This window comes from Maylandia zebra, linkage group LG13, assembly GCF_041146795.1.
Source record: "Maylandia zebra isolate NMK-2024a linkage group LG13, Mzebra_GT3a, whole genome shotgun sequence".
NCBI classification, from domain to species: domain Eukaryota; kingdom Metazoa; phylum Chordata; class Actinopteri; order Cichliformes; family Cichlidae; genus Maylandia; species Maylandia zebra.
Genome location: NC_135179.1, coordinates 18,905,140 through 18,925,214, shown reverse-complemented (window position 1 = coordinate 18,925,214; position 20,075 = coordinate 18,905,140). Strand labels below are relative to the sequence as shown.

The 20,075-nt window shown below is 40.5% G+C and overlaps 1 protein-coding gene across 5 annotated transcripts in view; it reads left to right on the top strand.

Moving 5' to 3' along the window:
- The window catches only part of LOC101469196 (A-type potassium channel modulatory protein KCNIP2), a 117,409-nt gene that overhangs the window by 92,631 nt on the left and 4,703 nt on the right, over positions 1-20,075 (top strand). The window contains exon 2 of one of the 5 annotated variants that reach the window (XM_004555834.6): positions 19,970-20,068. The exons of 3 other annotated variants lie outside the window; for them this stretch is intronic. In XM_004555834.6, coding sequence (XP_004555891.1) covers positions 19,970-20,068 — 99 coding nt within the window. Of the gene's footprint in view, positions 1-14,880; positions 16,419-19,969; positions 20,069-20,075 lie in introns of those variants that run through there. One more of the 5 variants, XM_004555835.5, reaches the window with a different exon arrangement.

The following is a 20,075-nucleotide window of genomic DNA, read 5'->3' as shown; positions in this document are numbered from 1 at the left end:
AGCTTCAGTCTCAGAGTATGCGTGCTATGTATGTTCATGCCAAATGCAACTTCCAGTACAGTTACATTACACAGCATGCACTGTGTCCACTGATCAAGTATCCATTCCATTTAAACTCATTAGTACCTGTCTCCCTTAGGATTACCCCCTTACTAAGCTACCAGTGGGGCTTGAGAAAAACGAGATTATGAAATGATAGGTAAAATTTATTTCTCCATTTTCCAAAACTGATATTTTCTAAGAAAGAAGAAAAGAAATAAAATATTCATTCTTTCTCTGCTCCCTCTTGCCAGACTCATTTTCCTGTACCCATACTGAGTCATCTTCTGGTGAGACCGAGCGAGACCAGTAAAATAAGGAGACTGTGTGATTCTCATTACTTTAATGAGCTGTGCTACTGACCCATTGGTGATTAAACGCATATATACAAAGTAAATGCACATACTTTTGTGGAGAAAAGGAGAGGAAACTCTTTTGTTATCGAGGATGCATGCAGCATGCGTGAAGTGCACTCTGGTCGGGAAGTTTACAAGGTTCTGATAGATTTAAAGCTAATGGATAATGGCTGGAGTGTGTTCTTTGGAAGTTTATGAGGTGGAAATAGAAGGGATGTGCTGGTCTGTGCTGGATGGCAGCATGCCTGAGAAGAGTTTTTATCAACACTGCAGTTTCCTCCATCTTCACCCTTTTCTTTGAGTAGAATGTGTTGACTTTAACTTATTCAAGAAACAAAAGAAATCTCTGTGTAAGTATTTACCTGTGATAAACATACATGTATTTACTCTGCCTATTTCTTTTGCTGATTTACTTCTCTGAGAATATCAGTGACTAATATCCTAAAATCAAGCTAAGGCCTACTGTTTGTGCTGTAATGTATTCACTCACTTCATGAATGAAAAGTGTGGCATCTTGCCATATGCTCCACAGCCTCGTTTAGCCTTTGATTTTCAAATAAATTTGCCTGGCACCGGGTTGGATGAGTTAGCTGGTGTCAGGGACATATTGAAGTGCTGCTTCATCACTTCTGCAAGGTCTTTGATACTTTAATGTCTCATATCAATTTATACCAGATTTAACATTAGGATGTGGCCCATACAGTGGGGCAAAAAAGTATTTAGTCAGCCACCGATTGTGCAAGTTCCCCCACTTAAAATGATGACAGAGGTCAGTAATTTGCACCAGAGGTACACTTCAACTGTGAGAGACAGAATGTGAAAAAAAAATCCATGAATTCACATGGTAGGATTTGTAAAGAATTTATTCGTAAATTAGGGTGGAAAATAAGTATTTGGTCACCTCAAACAAGGAAAATCTCTGGCTCTCACAGACCTGTAACGTCTTCTGTAAGAAGCTTTTCTGTCCCCCACTCGTTACCTGTATGAATGGCACCTGTTTGAACTCATCATCTGTATAAAAGACACCTGTCCACAGCCTCAAACAGTCAGGCTCCAAACTCCGCCATGGCCAAGACCAAAGAGCTTTCGAAGGACACCAGGAAAAGTATTGTAGACCTGCACCAGACTGGGAAGAGTGAATCTACAATAGGCAAGCAGCTTGGTGTGAAAAAATCAACTGTGGGAGCAATCATCAGAAAATGGAAGACATACAAGACCACTGATAATCTCCCTCGATCTGGGGCTCCACGCAAGATCTCATCCCGTGGGGTCAAAATGATCATGAGAACGGTGAGCAAAGATCCCAGAACCACACGGGGGGACCTGGTGAATGACCTGCAGAGAGCTGGGACCAAAGTAACAAAGGTCACCATCAATAACACACTACAACGGCAGGGAATCAAATCCCGCAGTGCCAGACGTGTTCCGCTGCTGAAGCCAGTGCATGTCCAGGCCCATCTGAAGTTTGCCAGAGAGCACATGGATGATACAGCAGAGGATTGGGAGAATGTCATGTGGTCAGATGAAACCAAAGTAGAACTTTTTGGTATAAACTCAACTCGTCGTGTTTGGAGGAAGAAGAATACTGAGTTGCATCCCAAGAACACCACACCTACTGTGAAGCATGGGGGTGGAAACATCATGCTATGGGGCTGTTTTTCTGCCAAGGGGACAGGACGACTGATCCGTGTTAAGGACAGAATGAATGGGGCCATGTATCGTGAGATTTTGAGCCAAAACCTCCTTCCATCAGTGAGAACTTTGAAGATGAAACGAGGCTGGGTCTTCCAACATGACAATGATCCAAAACACACCGCCCGGGCAACAAAGGAGTGGCTCCATAAGAAGCATTTGAAAGTCCTGGAGTGGCCTAGCCAGTCTCCAGACCTCAACCCCATAGAAAATCTGTGGCGGGAGTTGAAAGTCCGTGTTGCTCGGCGACAGCCCCAAAACATCACTGCTCTTGAGAAGATCTGCATGGAGGAATGGGCCAAAATACCAGCTACTGTGTGTGCAAACCTGGTAAAGACCTATAGTAAACGTTTGACCTCTGTTATTGCCAACAAAGGTTATGTTACAAAGTATTGAGTTGTATTTTTGTTATTGACCAAATACTTATTTTCCACCCTGATTTACGAATAAATTCTTTACAAATCCTACCATGTGGATTCATGGATTTTTTTTTCACATTCTGTCTCTCACAGTTGAAGTGTACCTCTGGTGCAAATTACTGACCTCTGTCATCATTTTAAGTGGAGAACTTGCACAATCGGTGGCTGACTAAATACTTTTTTGCCCCACTGTATGTCAAACCAACCTGGAGATTGCCATTTCTACTTTTTAGTTTCGCTATGGTTCAGTGAATATGTGATGATTTTTGAGGTGAGGTGCGCACAATTGAGTAAGAATATGAGGACTGTTTGGTTCAGAGTCCTGTGGTCGATCCAAGGGGAAATATCACAGCAGAGCTTCAATTTGGACAGAAGACTTAGAATAGACTTTAAATTTTGCAGTTGCTCCGTTAGCTGCGTCGCTTAAAATCTTTTAAAACTCGTCATCATCCAGGTATTCACCTGCTCTGTGCAACTGACCATAACTGTTACAAAGCATAGCCTGAATAAAAAAATTCAGTGTTTTACATGTAAAGAAATAATTTGTAAGGGAATATAAATTTCCTCACAACCATGGCTGCTTCTTTATAGAGGGCAGTATCCAACAGCTTATATTCTTCTTCTTCTTCTTCTTCTTCTTCTTAGTAGTAGTAGTAGTAGTATTTCCATCTATCCATTTTCTTTTGCTTATCCTATTCAGGATTGTAGACATATTATTATTATTATTATTATTATTATTATTATTATTATTATTATTATTAATAAGAATAATAAAATAGTATCTTTAGTGGTAGCAGTAATAGAAGTAATAGTGGCAGTATGTTTGCACTTTTATTGTTATTATTGTTAATAATTGAGCAATCAGGTGGAATGTTATTATAGGGAAATAATGTAGAAAGTTATTACCAATTAAACACCAAAGTAATATGAAACAATAACCAAATAATATCTTGTGTCAGCAATACTTATAACTGAGTAATATTACACCTAAATCTGTGTGACTGGGTTACATAGAAAATAATGTGGAAACAAATTTAGTAAGAGTACAGTAATATATCCTGCTATCACTATTGCAAACTGCTACCCAAATAACTGTTACGTCTGTGCATTAACATTTTATAACCTGACTTTAAAGCAGTTGTGACCTCATTAAAATGAGGTTACATATAACAGTATTGGATATTATATTGCTGGAATTAATCCCACCTTCTGTCTGCAGCATTCTTTCATTGAAGATAACCATGTAAATACAGTGGCTTATTACCTGATACTACATGTTTGGTAGTTTATAAGAAATACCATGTGAATTCCATGTAATAATATAATAAAGCAAACTTTGAGTAATGTTATAGTTATATAGAAATACGTGATAATGTATTTGTAATAACAAGCAACCAGGGCTGCAAAATGCAAAACTATACGTTTTTCCTCGATTTTATAGTAATATTTCTACAGCTGAAAACCTCAGACCAGACAAACATATCTGTATTTGTTAAATGTGGATGGTACTTCACTGTCACTACCAGATAGATAGAAGAGTAAACTGCTCTGCTCTCATCATAAGACCTACAACTGGAAAAAACAAAAAGATTTTATACTTCAATATCCTGACCATATGAAAGTTTATATGCCTTTGTACTAATGTACTAATAAAAAAATTTTTAAGCAGGATATTATATTGTTACCAGTATGTTACTATGCACTTACTAATTGGTTTTGTTTAATAGGCATTGATTTCCACATTATGTCACCCAGTTTCCTGCTTCTTATTGCTCAATTACATACATTTCAGTGCAATATTACCATCACTAACAGGTCTAATCATTTAAATAAGACATAAAAGATTTTAAAAAATTGTGTAAATACTGTATTTTCTAGTACACTTCTCTCAAAAGAAGATGGATGTGATAACAATAAAACATATACATTCACTAAATGTATTATAAACTATATAATAATGGATAATCTATATAACAATCTATAGGTTTCTAACTCTGAATGGCCAGATATTTGTATGTGCATATTTTTCTCTGGTAAGCACTATATCTTAGGTCCATTATAGAACAACATCCTCTTCCTGTCTACAGTGAGGCTCAGCAAATCATCTTTTTCATGCTTAAGAGGATATTTGGCCAGTTGGCTAGGATCCTTGGTTGGTGTGTGTCTATTTGATGGAAAGGAAGTATGATGACAACATGAAGGAGATGGATAAGAGCAGGTAAAAAGCTTAGCGGTCAGCAGAAGACCTATCTATGTCTAAGCACAAGCACATATGCATGCACATGCGCGCGCACACACACACACGCACACACACACACACACACGCACACACACACACACACACACACACACACACATACACACACACACACACACACACACACAGGCGCATTGTCTATTAGCTTACCTATCAACACAAGGGCAATTACAATGAGGGCAGATGGGGGTTTGTGTGTGTGTTTGCAGTCCATTCAGTCCATTAAGAGTAAGTTGTGTTGCTTCACACCCAGTATAAGGGTCTGTGAACGCTAAAACCATCCCTATATTATATCATACCAAAAGCACATTTAAAAATGTTATCCGAAAGTCATACATTTTGCAGCAGTGAATTGTTGAAAGACTTTTCATTGGGCTCTTTTGGAGAAATTGAAAAAACGATAGCAGTTAAGACACTTTATCAATGGTTTGGACAAGGATCATTCCGATTGTGGCAAACTTTATAAACTGCAATAAAAGTGCAATGAGGATCAAGGAGACTGTCCTTGTTGACCTTGCCCGAGCCTCTTTCTGCCTCTGCCCCTCTGATGGCTAGCCAGGAAGAAGATGAGAGCCTGGGACACGGGAGGATCAGACAGGGGATATTTAATACGCAACTCTCTCTGTTCCTCTGCATCCTTCCCTCACTCCATCTCTCTTTTTTTCTTCATTTTTTCTTCCTCCTCTCTGCTTTTGTCAATGTCTGTCTTCGTTCTCTGGCTCCCCATCCCCTGATTTCATTATGGCAGTTGTGTGCGTGCGTGCGTGCGTGCGTGCGTGCGTGCGTGCGTGCGTGCGTGCGTGCGTGCGTGTGTGTGTGTGTGTGTGTGTGTGTGTGTGTGTAAATGAGAGACTGTATTTGTATGGCAGGTGCTCTGTGAATAAAAGAACAGAAGTTGTAGACGTTCCGTTGCTCTTCCTCTGACACACGTCTGGAGAAAGATGATAACATTGAGAACAAACTAATGAATACACACACACACACACACACACACACACACACACACACACACACACACAAACCTAACCTTGAAAAAAAATCTGTCATTTTTTTGTAATTTGAAAGATTTGCATTAGCGCGGCTTAGCTTCATATTTGAAGACCATTTTACGCCAAGCAGCTTAACCCGTTAATGTTCGGCTGTGCTGTTTTCAAGATGAATTTGATTTTTCTGAGTTGCTTCAGCAGTTTATCAGGCACAAAAGAAACCAGCAATATTTGATGAAATATTCACCCACCCCGCTGTAGCAGATCTGTCAGACAGACTAAACCTGGTTTTTGTTTTGAATCAAAATACAAAATGATGATCCTCTTTAGAGCTACCTTGAACCAGCTGATAAGCAGCAGCTGAATAGACTGTATCTTGCTTTATGGCAAGGATGTCAAACATAAGGCCTGGGGGGCAGAAATGTTCCAGCAAAGACTCCAATCCAGCCCAGTGGACATCTTTGAAAAATCTTATGGTGGCTATAAAATCTTTACTTTTAACTGTATTTTCATACATTTTAAAGCTTGCACTAGGGATAAAGACCTCCCCCATGGCCATTCATACTCACCAAACTAATGAAGTGAGAGCTAAACAATTTAATTATAGAAAAGTTCCCTTTTTTAACCATTTACTCTAGAAATTTCAGTTTTACTTCCAATGTGTCCACACTAAAATAAATAAATAAAATAAGAACTCACAAAAACTGCAAATGCACCTGGAACTGAATGGGAAATGGAATTTTCCACAGTCTGGCCCACTCAAGATCAAGATAGGCTGTATGTGGCCCACCTTAAAAGGAATTTGACATCCCTGCTCTTTGGTATAAGAACCCATATAGCAGTTGAACACAGGCGCTGTTAAAATATAAGACATAGTTTTCTGAGACGGCAATGGTTATGCTGGGATAGAAGACAGTAAGCTGTGGTTATGGTAAGAACAATTACTCCTAAAACTACTTAATTAGGCCGCAGACATTACTTGTGGTAAAGCTGCACTTTCCTTTCATGTATTAGAATATAAGAGGTAACCATCAGGGCAAATGGTCGTGAATAATTCAGGTCTCAGCCACACATCTGTAGTTTTATTACTGTGTCTTGCTTGGTTTTGACCCCAATGGGCTGAATGTAAATTGGAGTAAAGACTGAAAGCGCTGCCTGATGGTTCAGCTCTCTATTTATTCTTATCTTTTTAAAAATTTCTCTGATTCTCATGATTCTTACATTACAGTATTAACAAGGCCACAGAAACCTGGCAGCAGGATTCACGAGTATAAAACATTTGTGTTGGACAGACAGTGACTATTGTTTACCCTGTCCTACAACAACAGAATAAGGCTACAGGCTGCTGTCGTTCTGCCATTGATTTAACTGCCAATTTGATCTTTATTCATGGCAGGATACCAGTAAGCATTTGGGATAACTTTCCTGTAAGTTGCTGCACGCTGGCTGAGCTGTCCTCAAAGTACATGTTTCACTGTCTTGTGTTCCAGCATAGTAATGTGTTGTTTGGCTGAGAAAGTAGTTGGTTTGCTCCGTAATATAGTTGCTGTGGCACTAATTTAAACTTAAGAGTTGTTTTAGTGGTTGTTTTAGAAACAAATCTTTCCATAGCTGAAACCAAACCTTCGGAGTGCTGAGATTCCAACCCCCTTAGCTGATAACGTTTTTTTCCCCTTTTTTTTCTGTTGTATCGACCCACAGGATGTTTTCCTGATTTGGCTCCTGGCAGGAAAAGGCAGAGCAGAGGTTTCATGACTTGATAGAAATAGGTTTAGAGGATTGTTGTCAGCGATGCAAACCCAATTTAGATTGACTGCTTTACACCACTCACAAACACAGGATGCATTAGAAAAAGGCATGAAAGCTGCGTGTCAGAAGGTTCAAAGTACAACTTTAATGCTGTTTGGTCTGCTGCTGCTTTGATCTTAGACAATGCCATAATATCAACTGCGGATCTTGCAGGGAATGCGCGCTTGTGAGAGAGAGAGATGGCATTGGAAATCATTAATAGCTTGTGATCTTTCATTTCTCTCAAACTGCTCCCTGCAGCTGAATTAAATCAAGGACAGTAACAAGGAAAGAGCATGCCAAGAGTTGAACAGCATTGTTGACTGCTGTTTTGCTAGTTGCATGTCTTACCTTGCACTGCCCTCTACAGGTGTGCTGCTTAATCGCTTCAATCTAAAGTTTCTCAAAATTTAAAATGGTCAATTTTGTGCCTTAAAGACCTTAAACACATTTGATTTAATGAGCTGTAAACAGATCAGCTACATTTTTTTTAACCTACACACGATCATTTAACAACTAAGACTAATGATATCCTTCCAGTAGTTTTTGGCACTTTCATCATGTATTTGTTAAATATAAACTGTAACAGATCTAGCTTTTCTGGTTGATCCTAACTTTAGTCCCTATCATTAAATGTCACACGAGTAAAAGAGAGAGACTCCCAAACTTAGCATTCGGATGCTGCCGATGTCTCCCAAAAACATAAATTAGTACATCTCATTTCCTCCAAACAGACAACATTTTTGATCCGTCAGTGTCACCGGGTTGTGTGCACTTTCTAAAGAAAACTGTTCATTAGCTGGTCTCTGTAGTTTATACTGAAAGGACTCGGCTTCAGTAGAAACTGTTTTTGTCCCCCATCGCCGTATTAAAAATATCCTCAAAAGCTAATGATCTATGCAAATGGATCTCTTATTTCACTTATCTAATTGGAAACACACTAGCCAATTTTGAGCACCATTTGTCAATGACCTCCTCTGTGTCTCCTTCGCTGCACGCTTTCGCACACACATATTACACCCCCCCCCCCCCCCCCCCCCCCCCCCCCCTGCACTCTCTTAGACATTTTAATCAGTTTTGAGAGGAATAATTGCCCAGGTAGACGTCTAAATATGGAGGTATTTCAATTACTTGGTGTGTCTGGCCTCGGGCAAACTATGCCTCACAGAGGCTAATCAAGTAAGACTGATTAACCCAACATTTTATTATAGTCTACGTGTGCACGCATGTGTGAGGGTGTCACCATTTATTGTAGATTAAAATTCTCCCAAGTAAATGTTTGTCATTATATCCCTCGGGATGCATTAGAGCTGCCACCTTCTCATTTGTATGACACATAAACAATTTAGGCAAAAAAACAAACAAACCCCAAAACCCTTTCATCTGTGATTTCTCAAACTGCCCTTTAAACACCTTCAGATGGGATGGATGGTTAAGATGGGGATAAAAAAAAGGAGCACTATCTCAGATAACCACTACCCTGCTAATTATATCACACAGACTGTCAGATTCCAAGCAAACAGAAACACTCTGTTGGACACTCACTGCAAAGACCTCAGCTGATTAAAAATGAAGTGACAATTATTGTATGAGGAGCTTAATCAGGATTTTGTTGTTTACCAAACTTTTAAATACAGAGAAGCTTCACAGTGTGACTGATTTGGAGATTAGTATGTTGTAAGTATATACACTGAACAAAAATATAAACGTAACACTATTGTTTTTGCTCCCATTCTCCATGGGATGGACGTAGAGACCTAAAATTCATTCCAGATACACAATATAACCATCCCTCCCAAACAGTGGACACAAATCAGTCCAAATGTGTGGTAGTGGGCACATCTGCTATATTGAGATAATCCATCCCACCTCACAGGTGTGCCACATCAGGATGCTGATCTGACATCATGAGTAGTGCACAGGTGTACCTCAGACTGCCCACAACAAAAGGCCACCCTGGAATGTGCAGTTTTTTGCACTATTGGGGGTCTGGGGACCCAGAACCGGTCAGTATCTGGTGTGACCACCATTTGCCTCATGCAGTGCAACACATCGTCGCATGGAGTCTATCAGATTGTCAATTGTGGCCTGTGGAATGTTGGTCCACTCCACTTCAATGGCTGTGCGAGGTTGTTGGATATTCGTGGGAACTGGTACACGCTGTCGTATACGCCGGTCAAGCACATCCCGAACATGCTCAATGGGTGACATGTCCGGTGAGTATGCTGGCCATGCAAGAACTGGGACATTCTCAGCTGCCATCTGCCCTGAACAATGTGAACCATGATTCATCCGTGAAGCGCACACCTCTCCAACGTGCCAGACGCCATCGAATGTGAGCATTTGCCCACACAAGTCTGTTACGGCGACGAGCTGGAGTCAGGTCAAGACCCCAATGAGGACGACGGGCATGCAGTTGAGCGTCCCTGAGACGGTTTCTGACAGTTTGTGCAGAAATTGTTTGGTTGTGCAAACCAATTGTTCCAGCAGCTGTCTGGGTGGCTGGTCTCAGACGATCTTGGAGGTGAACCTGCTGGATGTGGAGGTCCTGGGCTGGTGTGGTTACACGAGGTCTGCGGTTGTGAGGCCGGTTGGATGTGCTGCCATATTCTCTGAAACGCCTGTGGAGACGGCTTATGGTTGAGAAATGAACATTCAATGCACGGGCGACAGATCTGGTTGACATTCCTGCTGTCAGCATGCCAATTGCACGCTCCCTCATTGCTTGTGGCATCTGTGGCATTTTGCTGTGAGACAAAACTGCACATTCCAGGGTGGCCTTTTGTTGTGGGCAGTCTGAGGTACACCTGTGCACTACTCATGATGTCAGATCAGCATCCTGATGTGGCACACCTGTGAGGTGGGATGGATTATCTCAATATAGCAGATGTGCCCACTACCACACATTTGGACTGATTTGTGACCACTGTTTGGGAGGGATGGTTATATTGTGTATCTGGAATGAATTTTAGGTCTCTACGTCCATCCCATGGGGAATGGGAGCAAAAACAAAAGTGTTGCGTTTATATTTTTGTTCAGTGTATAAATCCAACTTTCCACCTCATCCTGAATAAAAACCCCATCAAAGATAATATTGGCTCCTCTAGCTACTCTGTGACATGGACAGATATCAAATTCTAGTCAAATTTGCATCCAGACGTTCTCAAAGCATAACTCCTGGAGCATTGATACATGAGTATTGGCGATGGTGGTGGGAGTATCACTGACATGATGCGTTTAGGGGCCAGGGAATAGCAGCAGGCAAGTGAACTGTCAATCATTGCTTTCAGTCATTGGCCATCTGAGACACATTCAAACCTTAAAGCCTCCTGAAAGCTTAGTAAAATGATTTTCAAAATCAGTACAAGCATTTCCCCGGGTCCAGCCCATTTAACCCCCTTCACTTCACCAAAGTAACTGATTCATCTTCTACGGTGACATGAAACAGCTTCTCAGTTGAAAAATGATCGGGCCACTGAGCGTTGTGGGAGGATTAATGAATAGGCAATACAAGGACCCAAGGAGGAGTAATACGAAGAAGATGGAAAAAGTAGTCTAATTTTTAATTTTTTTTTCTTGCTCTGAGCCTTTCTTAAAACCAGATTTTTGTAATTACAGAGGATGAGTATCAACTGAAAAAAGAGCTGTGATTCAGGTGTCTATGTTGGACCCAAGAAAATGGTTTTGGGAGATGAAATCTCTTCCCAAATTTACAGCTAGAGTGGAGGCAGTGTCAAACTGAAAGTGAAAATTCATTAAAATTAACAGTTTGCTTCATTTCCAGCCATTGTAGTTGCAGCTTGTTAGATAAGTTGTGAAAGCCATTCTGTTTTAAGCCGCAGTAATGGCCTGGCTCAAGAGATGGCAGCGTCAGTTGGTAATTGGTCGCTAAGGGCCGTCATTGACAAGAAACAATTGCAGTGTCTCCTGGCATTGTCATGTAAAGTGTGAATTTGTCATTTAAATGTACTTTAAAAGTTTAAAACTAAAAATGATTCACAGAGAAGTCTTACTTGTTTGTTGCCGTTGCTGTTAGGTGGTTCTGTTTGCTTACGTTTTATTTTCTTTTGAAATCACTCATCAATCACTCAACCCAGTTGGTTTTACTTCTGCTCTTTAATTAGATTTTTTCCCAGTTTTTCAGCAGCAATAATCAAATCAGCATTTCTTCATATCAAAAGCTCTCAGTTTTAAAATTATCTGCTGGTTTCCTGCATTTGAGTCCTCTATCTTTTGCCTGGCTTAGTAAATGCAAATTCCTGTTTGAGTTCTGCATAACTTTTATTATAAAGGCATAATCTTTTTTTTTTTCTGCACTACATGAAAACATATAATGTGAAAAGCCGTTGAAACAAAGGATGTGCTGCATTCATTTCAGATGTCTACAAAAAACCTCACTTCTCAACCAAATTTAGCCCACTCTGATTTTACAGTTACCTGGATGTCTAGACATATTTTGACTTACAAGTCACCAAATCAGTGCGTACGGGGATGCAAACAGTGCAACAGTGAAGCAAGCTAAACTTTGTTACCATTATTAGAAGCAACAGTAAGATCAAAAGTCAGTGCCTTAGAATATTCCTGGACTCACAGAGCCGTCATGTTTGAACAAATATTGAGGAGAGAAGCAACGTCTTGGTATATGACAGGGATAATAATGCTTTAGGTAAGAGATAATGACAGATAGGTATGACCAGCCTTGAGCTGTAGCACTTTTATCCTTGATTTGACTCTGACTGTATTTGAGAGTTTGGCCTGAATATATCACAGTATTTAGAAAGTTATGTTGCGTATTCTATTTAAGTTAATACACTCACTAGCCCCTTCATTACCTAAACATTACTAGCACTGAGCTGGATCCCCATTTGTCGTCATAACTGCTCTAATTCTTCATGGCATAGATTCAGTAAGGTGCTGGAAACATGCCTCAGAGATTCTGTTCCTTATTGACATGACAGCATCACACAGTTGCTGCAGATTTATCAACTGCACGTCCATGTTGTGAATCTCCCGTTCATCACATCTCAAAGATGATCTGTTGGATGGAGATCTGGTGACTGTGGAGGTCATGTGAGTCCAGTGAACTCACTGTTGTTCAAGAAACCAGTTTGAGATGATTTGAAATTCTTGACTGCTGCAGCACCTATTAGGAGATGGGTACACTGTGGCTATAAAGGGTTGTCAGCGACAATACTCAGGTAGGGAATTATGTTGCAACTAAGACACCCAAAGTGTGGCAAGAAGATATCCCTCACATCATTACACTAGCAGCAGCAGCCTGTACCATTACTACAAGGCAGGCTGGATTTATACTTTCTTGTTGTTTACACCAAATTTTGATCCAACCATCTGAATGTTACAGCAGAAACCAAGAGTCACCACATGACGATGTTTTTCCAGCCATCTGTTGTCCAATTTTGATGAGTCTCAGTTTTTTGTTCTTAGCTGACAATAGTAGTACGTGGTGTAGTCTTCTGCTGCTGTAGCCCATCTACTTCAAGGTTCAGTGTGTTAAGTCTTCAGAGATGCTCTTCTGCATTCTCTCTCACTCTTCTACTCTCCTTGGTTGTAACAAATGGTTATTTGAGTTACTTTACCTTCCTGTCAGCTTGAAGCAGTCTGGTCATTTTCCTCTAACCTCTGGTATCAACATGGCATTTGTAGACATCTACTCTTTTTTTTTTTTTTAGACAATTCTGTCTAAGCCAGTGTTTCAAACACAAGGCCTGTGGGAAAGAATTGGCCTGGCAACGACTCCCACTGGACGGCTTTGGAAAATATGAAAGCGGGCATACATTTTTTAACTTTATTTTTTAGAAGTTTTGCAGCTTTTCCTGCTGATTTTCTCTCAATTTACACATTTATGATGTAGAAAAACTGAGATGCGGTGTCAAGATTACCCTTCTTTATCTTATATTAAGATATCTGAGGGATTAAATGTGTAGGTGAAGACTGAGAGGTGAGTTTCACTCATCACCACCCCACTTAAGATCAAAGTGGGCTATATGTGCCCTTCAGTGTAAAATGAGTGTGACATCCCTGCTGTAAACCCTAGAGGTGTTTGTGTGGTAAAATCCCAGTACACAGCTCAGATCAGCCCATCTGGAACAAATAACAATGCCACATTCAAAGTCGGTTAAATCTTCCTCACTCCGATGGCCAATTTGAACTTCAGCAGGTCGTCTTGACCATATCTATGTGCCTAAATGCGCTGAATTGCTATCATGTCACTGGCTGATCAGATATTTCCATTTTAAAGTAGTTGAACAGATGCACCTAATGACGTATCTAGTGAGCATACAATGCGTTATGTAGATTATTTATAGAACAGCACCTGTGAAGACATTTATTTTAATGAACACTTGTTCCTTGCTTGACATCACAAATTAAATGTCTGCTTTAGAATAATGGAAACAGTTGACAGTGATTGCCCAGTTTCTGACACTGAACATGAACTCGGTTGCCTTTTTGTATAGCACTACTGAATGGATTAGTGAGTAGACGACATTACTTTCCCAAAACACTTGCCTGCCTTGGCAAAGAAACGCAAGTTACCAACTCTGTACTTTAACTGTCATTTGAAATCTTCCTGTCTCCTACCTTGCAGAGTGGAAAGAAGAAGTTATTTTAAATAATTTATCAGTTTTTTCAAACTTCATCATCAAACAAAAATGTAAAAAAAAGAAAGAAAGAAGAAAAATAAAAAAAGATTTATGCATAAACTTTGCTTTTCTTCTTTCTTTCCGCAAACAGTGTGTTTAAAGCGAAATCACAATGAACTTGGCAAAGGCACAGTCTGCACAAATGCAGTATGCAAACAGGACTCAAAATGTTTGCCAAAGAGCCCTTGTGCACCTGACTGTTTGACAGTGGGATAGCCCTAAAACCTCACAGATTTAGCTGTAACGAACTTCAAAGTCTGCAAGTCTTTGAGTGTGGACATTGAGATTGGGTTCATGGTATCACAAGACCATTGTTCTCATCCCGTTTCCTATAAAAACTTAATATTGCTTCCTCCCTAGCCATGACCATGAGCCTTCTATATCTGTTAGTAGTTATTGTATTTAAATATATATTGCACTTTTCCTCTTAACATCTGAACCATGTAGCAGTTTAGAAAACATTTTTTTTCCGTCAGTTATTTGTTACTGAAATAAGAAAACAAATAATAATGTTGCCCTGCTGACAGGAGCTGTTTATTAGAAAATGTAGAAATGCATTGTTGTGGAACAAGATTATCAATTACATATTTTGTCATTTCATTTGGAGGACTTTTTGCAATTCTTATGCCTCAGTACATCGTTCTTGTTACCACCACTCACAGTAATCAGTTGTAGGTGTTACTTAATTTCAGGTTTAGCACTACAGACAGTCAATTTTTGCACTGACAAACGAAGAAAATGACTTTAGTGTGGATTGGCCGCATCTTGCCAATAACAGATCCACTTATAGTAATAAGGTCATGACTGGATCCAATATCGGTTCAGCTGGGATATCTCAATTCCACTTAGAAATATAATTTCCTTGATCATGTATCCATTATACACTGTGCTTTAGAAGGCTCATAACTTTCTTACCTGTTGTACTCACTCATGCCTTGTGCACCTTGTTGAAAGGTTAAGTGTCTAAATCAGTTTCCTATCCACTCTGGTACATTAAATCCATTATTTTCTAGGGGGAGGGTGTTGTTCTTTTGGGTTTTTTTCAGTGTGTCTGTCTGTGCTTGGATGTCAGTGTGCCAGATGTGACAGCAATAGATCTCATTCCAGCTGAAATGTTCCACGCTGCGCTGGAGTTCAAATGCAATATTTGATAGCCAGATTTCACCTCCAGGCTGTGTGTTTGTGTGTTGACTTTATACTCAGGGGAGATTGTCACATCTGTGAGTTTGTCCACAGGCGTTGCTGGGTCAGATGCTTTGCCACTCTGTCATCGCAGTTTTTCCCCTCCCTTATGTTAAGTCTTTTCCTGCTTCTTCTCTGCCTAAATTTATCCTTCCATTTCCCATAGCTGCCTCTTTTGGAGTGATTATTTGTTTTGGGTTTTTTTTTTTTGCATTTGCTATTCTTATCGTTATTTGTCTTTGACCATTCCTTCTCGCCCCTCCTTTATCTTCCCCTCTCATCTCTCCATTCATTCTTCTCATCTGTCTCTCGCATGTCTCCCCCTCTCTGTTTCCCCTCTTTACCTACAAGTAGTACTACTCTATCCTTCCCCCGCCTCAATTTCTCATCCCCCTCTTTCCTCCCTTCACTTCCATCACTGACCCAATTAAACATGGGGAGGGACACAGCAGTAGGAGAGTGACGGAGGTAAGGCAAGATAGAGAGGGAGGACAGGCAGAAAGAACAGAGAGTTTGAGTCAGCAGCAAGAAAACCAGAGAGAGTCAGAAAACAATTGCCACCAACCTGCCAGGACATACACAGTGCATTGTCCGAAGTTCACCTGGAACTTAAACCACCTTTGACAGCCTCAGAGGAGGTGGGGGTGGAGTAGCAAGTCGAAATTCCTGCTGCCACGCACTTACCACTCTCGAAGAAGAAACGAGGAGAATAACAATCTACCTTCAGTGAAGACAGCGGGTGGGGAGCTGTGCGGAGTTAGGATGGCTGAACGCCGGGATATAGCTGGAGACTGAGAGGCTGAAGAAAAAGACATTGCATTCTGGGCTGGAAACTGAGGGAGGGGGGCACGGTTGCCCCTAGGCAAGAGAAAGATTTTTGGTGATAGGAAAAGAGGGAGAGGAAGGGGGAAGGATGCATCTGTTCTTCCAAGACAAGTGGGAGGTGGAGGGGCTGCAGACTGTGGGTATCCTCCTGGTGGTCTGCAGTTCCCTCAAACTGATGCACTTTCTGGGGCTCATCGACATTTCTATGACAGGTAAGAGAAATTATTCAAAAGAAAAAAAGAGGCACGGAAAGGGTTAAATTGATAAATATAGTCAGGGGACAGCTGGAAGAGAACACTTACCTGGAGAGGCAGGCGTCTGCATATGTATTCATGGTGGGTTTCTGTGTTTGAGGTTAACATGAAGTAGTTTTAGCCTAATTCTTTCACTGCCTAGCTGTTCAGTCTGTCACACCCATTTACAGCCCTGTGTAGTGTGTGTGTGTGTCTATGTGCGTGTGTGAGAGAGAGAGATCTTTTTTATGAGGCTTGGTGTATGCTTGGTGTATCTGTGTCTCTCTATGTCACACATAAGTTCAAAAGTATTAAAACTGCAGCCCATTCAGTACCTCGTTCATTATAATCAGCCACAGGCTATACGTGACATTTATTAATGCGACGAGGACCTGCATTTTAAAATATTCTCATTGTTTTGATTTAAAGAAAAACTCAGTTTGTTCATCATGAAGAGCTTTACAGTGTTCTCTGGAGAGTTTTAGAAAGTCTGAGAAAGGCCACCCTTGTGGTGTCTTCAGGCGTGTCTACGCCTCGGCTTAAAGAGTGCTGATTTCCTTTTCCTTTTTTTTTTTCTCTTGTGGGCGAGCAGGTTAGGGCATTTTAACATTTTTAGATGGTGTACAGTAGTGAAGCAGATACAGAATGGGGGAGGGAGACAGAGGGCTATTATATGCAATAAAGGAATTAAACCAGCAGGTTGCAGCTATGTGAAATGTGTCTTAACCACAGTGCCACCAGCGCACCCTGAGGCCACACATTTTTAAGGCTGCATGGCAGACTGGGACCGTGCTGTTTGGAACAGTCAAGCTTTTACCAGACAGCAAGGCTGTAACAGTGGAGGCATTTTGGGAAATTCCTCTGCTGCACTGATTTTGAGCATCATTCTCTCTCTCTCTTTTGTTTTTGGGGGTTTTTTTTTTGCCTCCAACCTTACTAACTAGCTTGATTGCAGTTTAGAAGAAAAAGAGGAAGGAGAAGTGGAAAGTAAAGGTAAAGGTCCCCGGACTCATTTGAAACTAAAGGTGCTTGGGGAACTAACTGAACCACTTTTAAAATGTAGCTCTGCGTGGCTTCACTCCTAGAGATCATAACTAAAAGTCCCAGTGTTGGGCTTGCAGATACACTAAGCAGTACAGTGTATCTGTAATGCTTGCTGTCTTCCCTGTGGTTCAGGGCTTACACGTGATTTTCTGCATTCCTTGAGAAAATCCTCAGATTTCTCAAGTTTAGGAAGTTCCTTCAAAAGTTACTAAATATTGCCAAAAATGTGCTGCCACCATTTTACTAAAAATAGAGCTGTTCTCTTATTTACTGAAGTGTTGTGATGGTCTGTCAGTGTGCCCTGAGGGAAACTATCGCGCTCTAATTGCATCACTACAGGGCATGCTGGGTAAGAGCATTGTGATGCTGCACAATAAGGAACAGTGTTTTTTTTACTTTTCTGCCTACTCAGGCCAGAATGAAAGAAGTTCTGGTCTCATTGTCAGTGCCACTCAAAAAACAATTTTAACTTCAAAGACTAGAGAACAAATTGATCACGTGTCACTTCAGTAGCTCAAGGAGTAGAGTAACCTACTTGTTTTTGACATAGGACTCTGTTAGTATGGAGGATAATAGATAGATAGATAGATAGATAGATAGATAGATAGATAGATAGATAGATATGTGTGCATATTAAGGTTACTGCCTCTGAGATCAAATATCTCTATTTCAGGAGAATCATATCCATGACATCTAAAGCACGTTTACTGAGACATCAGAACAAGAAATGTTAACGCCAGAAAAGGACAAAAATACAGACAAAATAACAAAGATGGAGCGAGGGCTTTAAAAGGGAGCCAGGAAAATGTGTCTCTAAACAAGCACATCTAATCACTGACAGTCTCCAGCAGATTTGGCTTTTTATGGGTCTCACAAGTATTTAAAACTCAGTGTTCCATGTGGAGCACAGGCAGTAGATATCACAGCAATTTTTTTTGTTCATTTCCGTTTGTTTGTGTCTCTGTTTTGGCCTTCATATCAGTATAACACATGCTGATAAGTTCAAACTGTAATCTGGAATGCTACCCAAGAGAGTTTCCAATCATAGAAATGTTATGATTTAGCATTTTTGCTGTACTAATATGTTGATTGCAGTGTTATAATTACCGGTACAAAAAATGTCTGGTTTTGGAGCACTAAAAACAATTTAGGTGTAACTAGTGTCCATACATTGTTGGTATGCTTCTTTACTCTCTTTCAAATTGATGTATTGCACACTGTTGTCACTTCTTTGACACCTATAGTTGCTATTTATGTTGAATATGATGAACTATACTGAGCGATACGCTCATATGTTAATTAGACTAACAATACTCTATGAAGAAATTACAAGTAGGTAATGAAACACTCATCTCAAGGTCCATTTAATAGCTGTTCTGAAGGTTTCTGGAAGTTAAGATATTAAAATATCATAAAGGTCACTAATTTATTCATTCATTTTATGGCTCCACTTACTCCATGATTAATCTTTTGTGGGTTACACTGGACATTTTCTGACTTATTTTTGCACATTTCATTGGTTGTTAAGCATTTGATAGTTATGTCTGCATTGTTGTCAGCTGATGAACCTGTTTGCAACAAAAAAAAACACACTTGCCCACAAGCAGACCCTTGTGCCTATGGCTGAGCCTCTGTGAGACTGCTCGATAGAAGAATCTGGTATGCTTGGAGAGCATGCTCTGCTTGTTCTGGTTGCAAATGATGCCAGAGCCACATGTTGTCAGGAGGGCAAGAGCCCCTGACGCTCCACAGAGCAGAGAGATAACAGGGTGAGACATAACAAAGGCGAGATAAATCAGTGGGGGTGCTGTGGTTGTGTTGGTTTTCAGTCCATCATGTCCTACTTCATCCCTCAGACTGCTGGGGTCCTCCTTAAAGGGATATGTGGACTTCTATGCAGTAAGTACCCAGGTTTATCTGTGCCAATGTGTTTTACGTCTACTAATATCCATTTCGTGACACACAAAACAATCTCTGGTAGATGTTATGGGCTCTGGCTGGGTTTGTTTTTCTGTTCACCCTTCTTGCAAATTGCTTTCAATTACCACCAGTGTGTGAATGTGTGTGTGAATGGGTGGATGACTGTGTATAGTGTAAAGCGCTTTGGGGTCCTTAGGACCAAGTAAAGCGCTATACAAATACAGGCCATTTACCATTAAGTGGTTGTTTAACCTGAACGTGAGTACAATGCTGGTTTATGTTTTGAATTGGTATACTCGGCACTAATATTTCTAAAGTCAGTGTACTGGATATGGCACCGTGATACAAATCAGTCTTATGAGGTAAACTGTGTGTTTATTGGGGTGAGCTGAGAGCAGGTGGTACTATCTACAGCTTGAAGTTGGTGGTCTCCCTTTGCTAAGCCAAGTCAGCAGCATGAATCCGTCTGTTGTTGAATCTGTCCGTTGCATGACTTTATAGGCATGTGTGTGTGTGTATATCACAGTATGTGTATCTAACTCTTGTGCTATGGTTGGTGATTTCAGGTAACCCTTCCACCAGCCAAAGCAAAAAAACCATAAAGCAGCGATTCCTCAAACTGCTGCCGTGCTGCAAGCCTTCGACTACCCCCTCAATCAGTCAAAGCAAGTG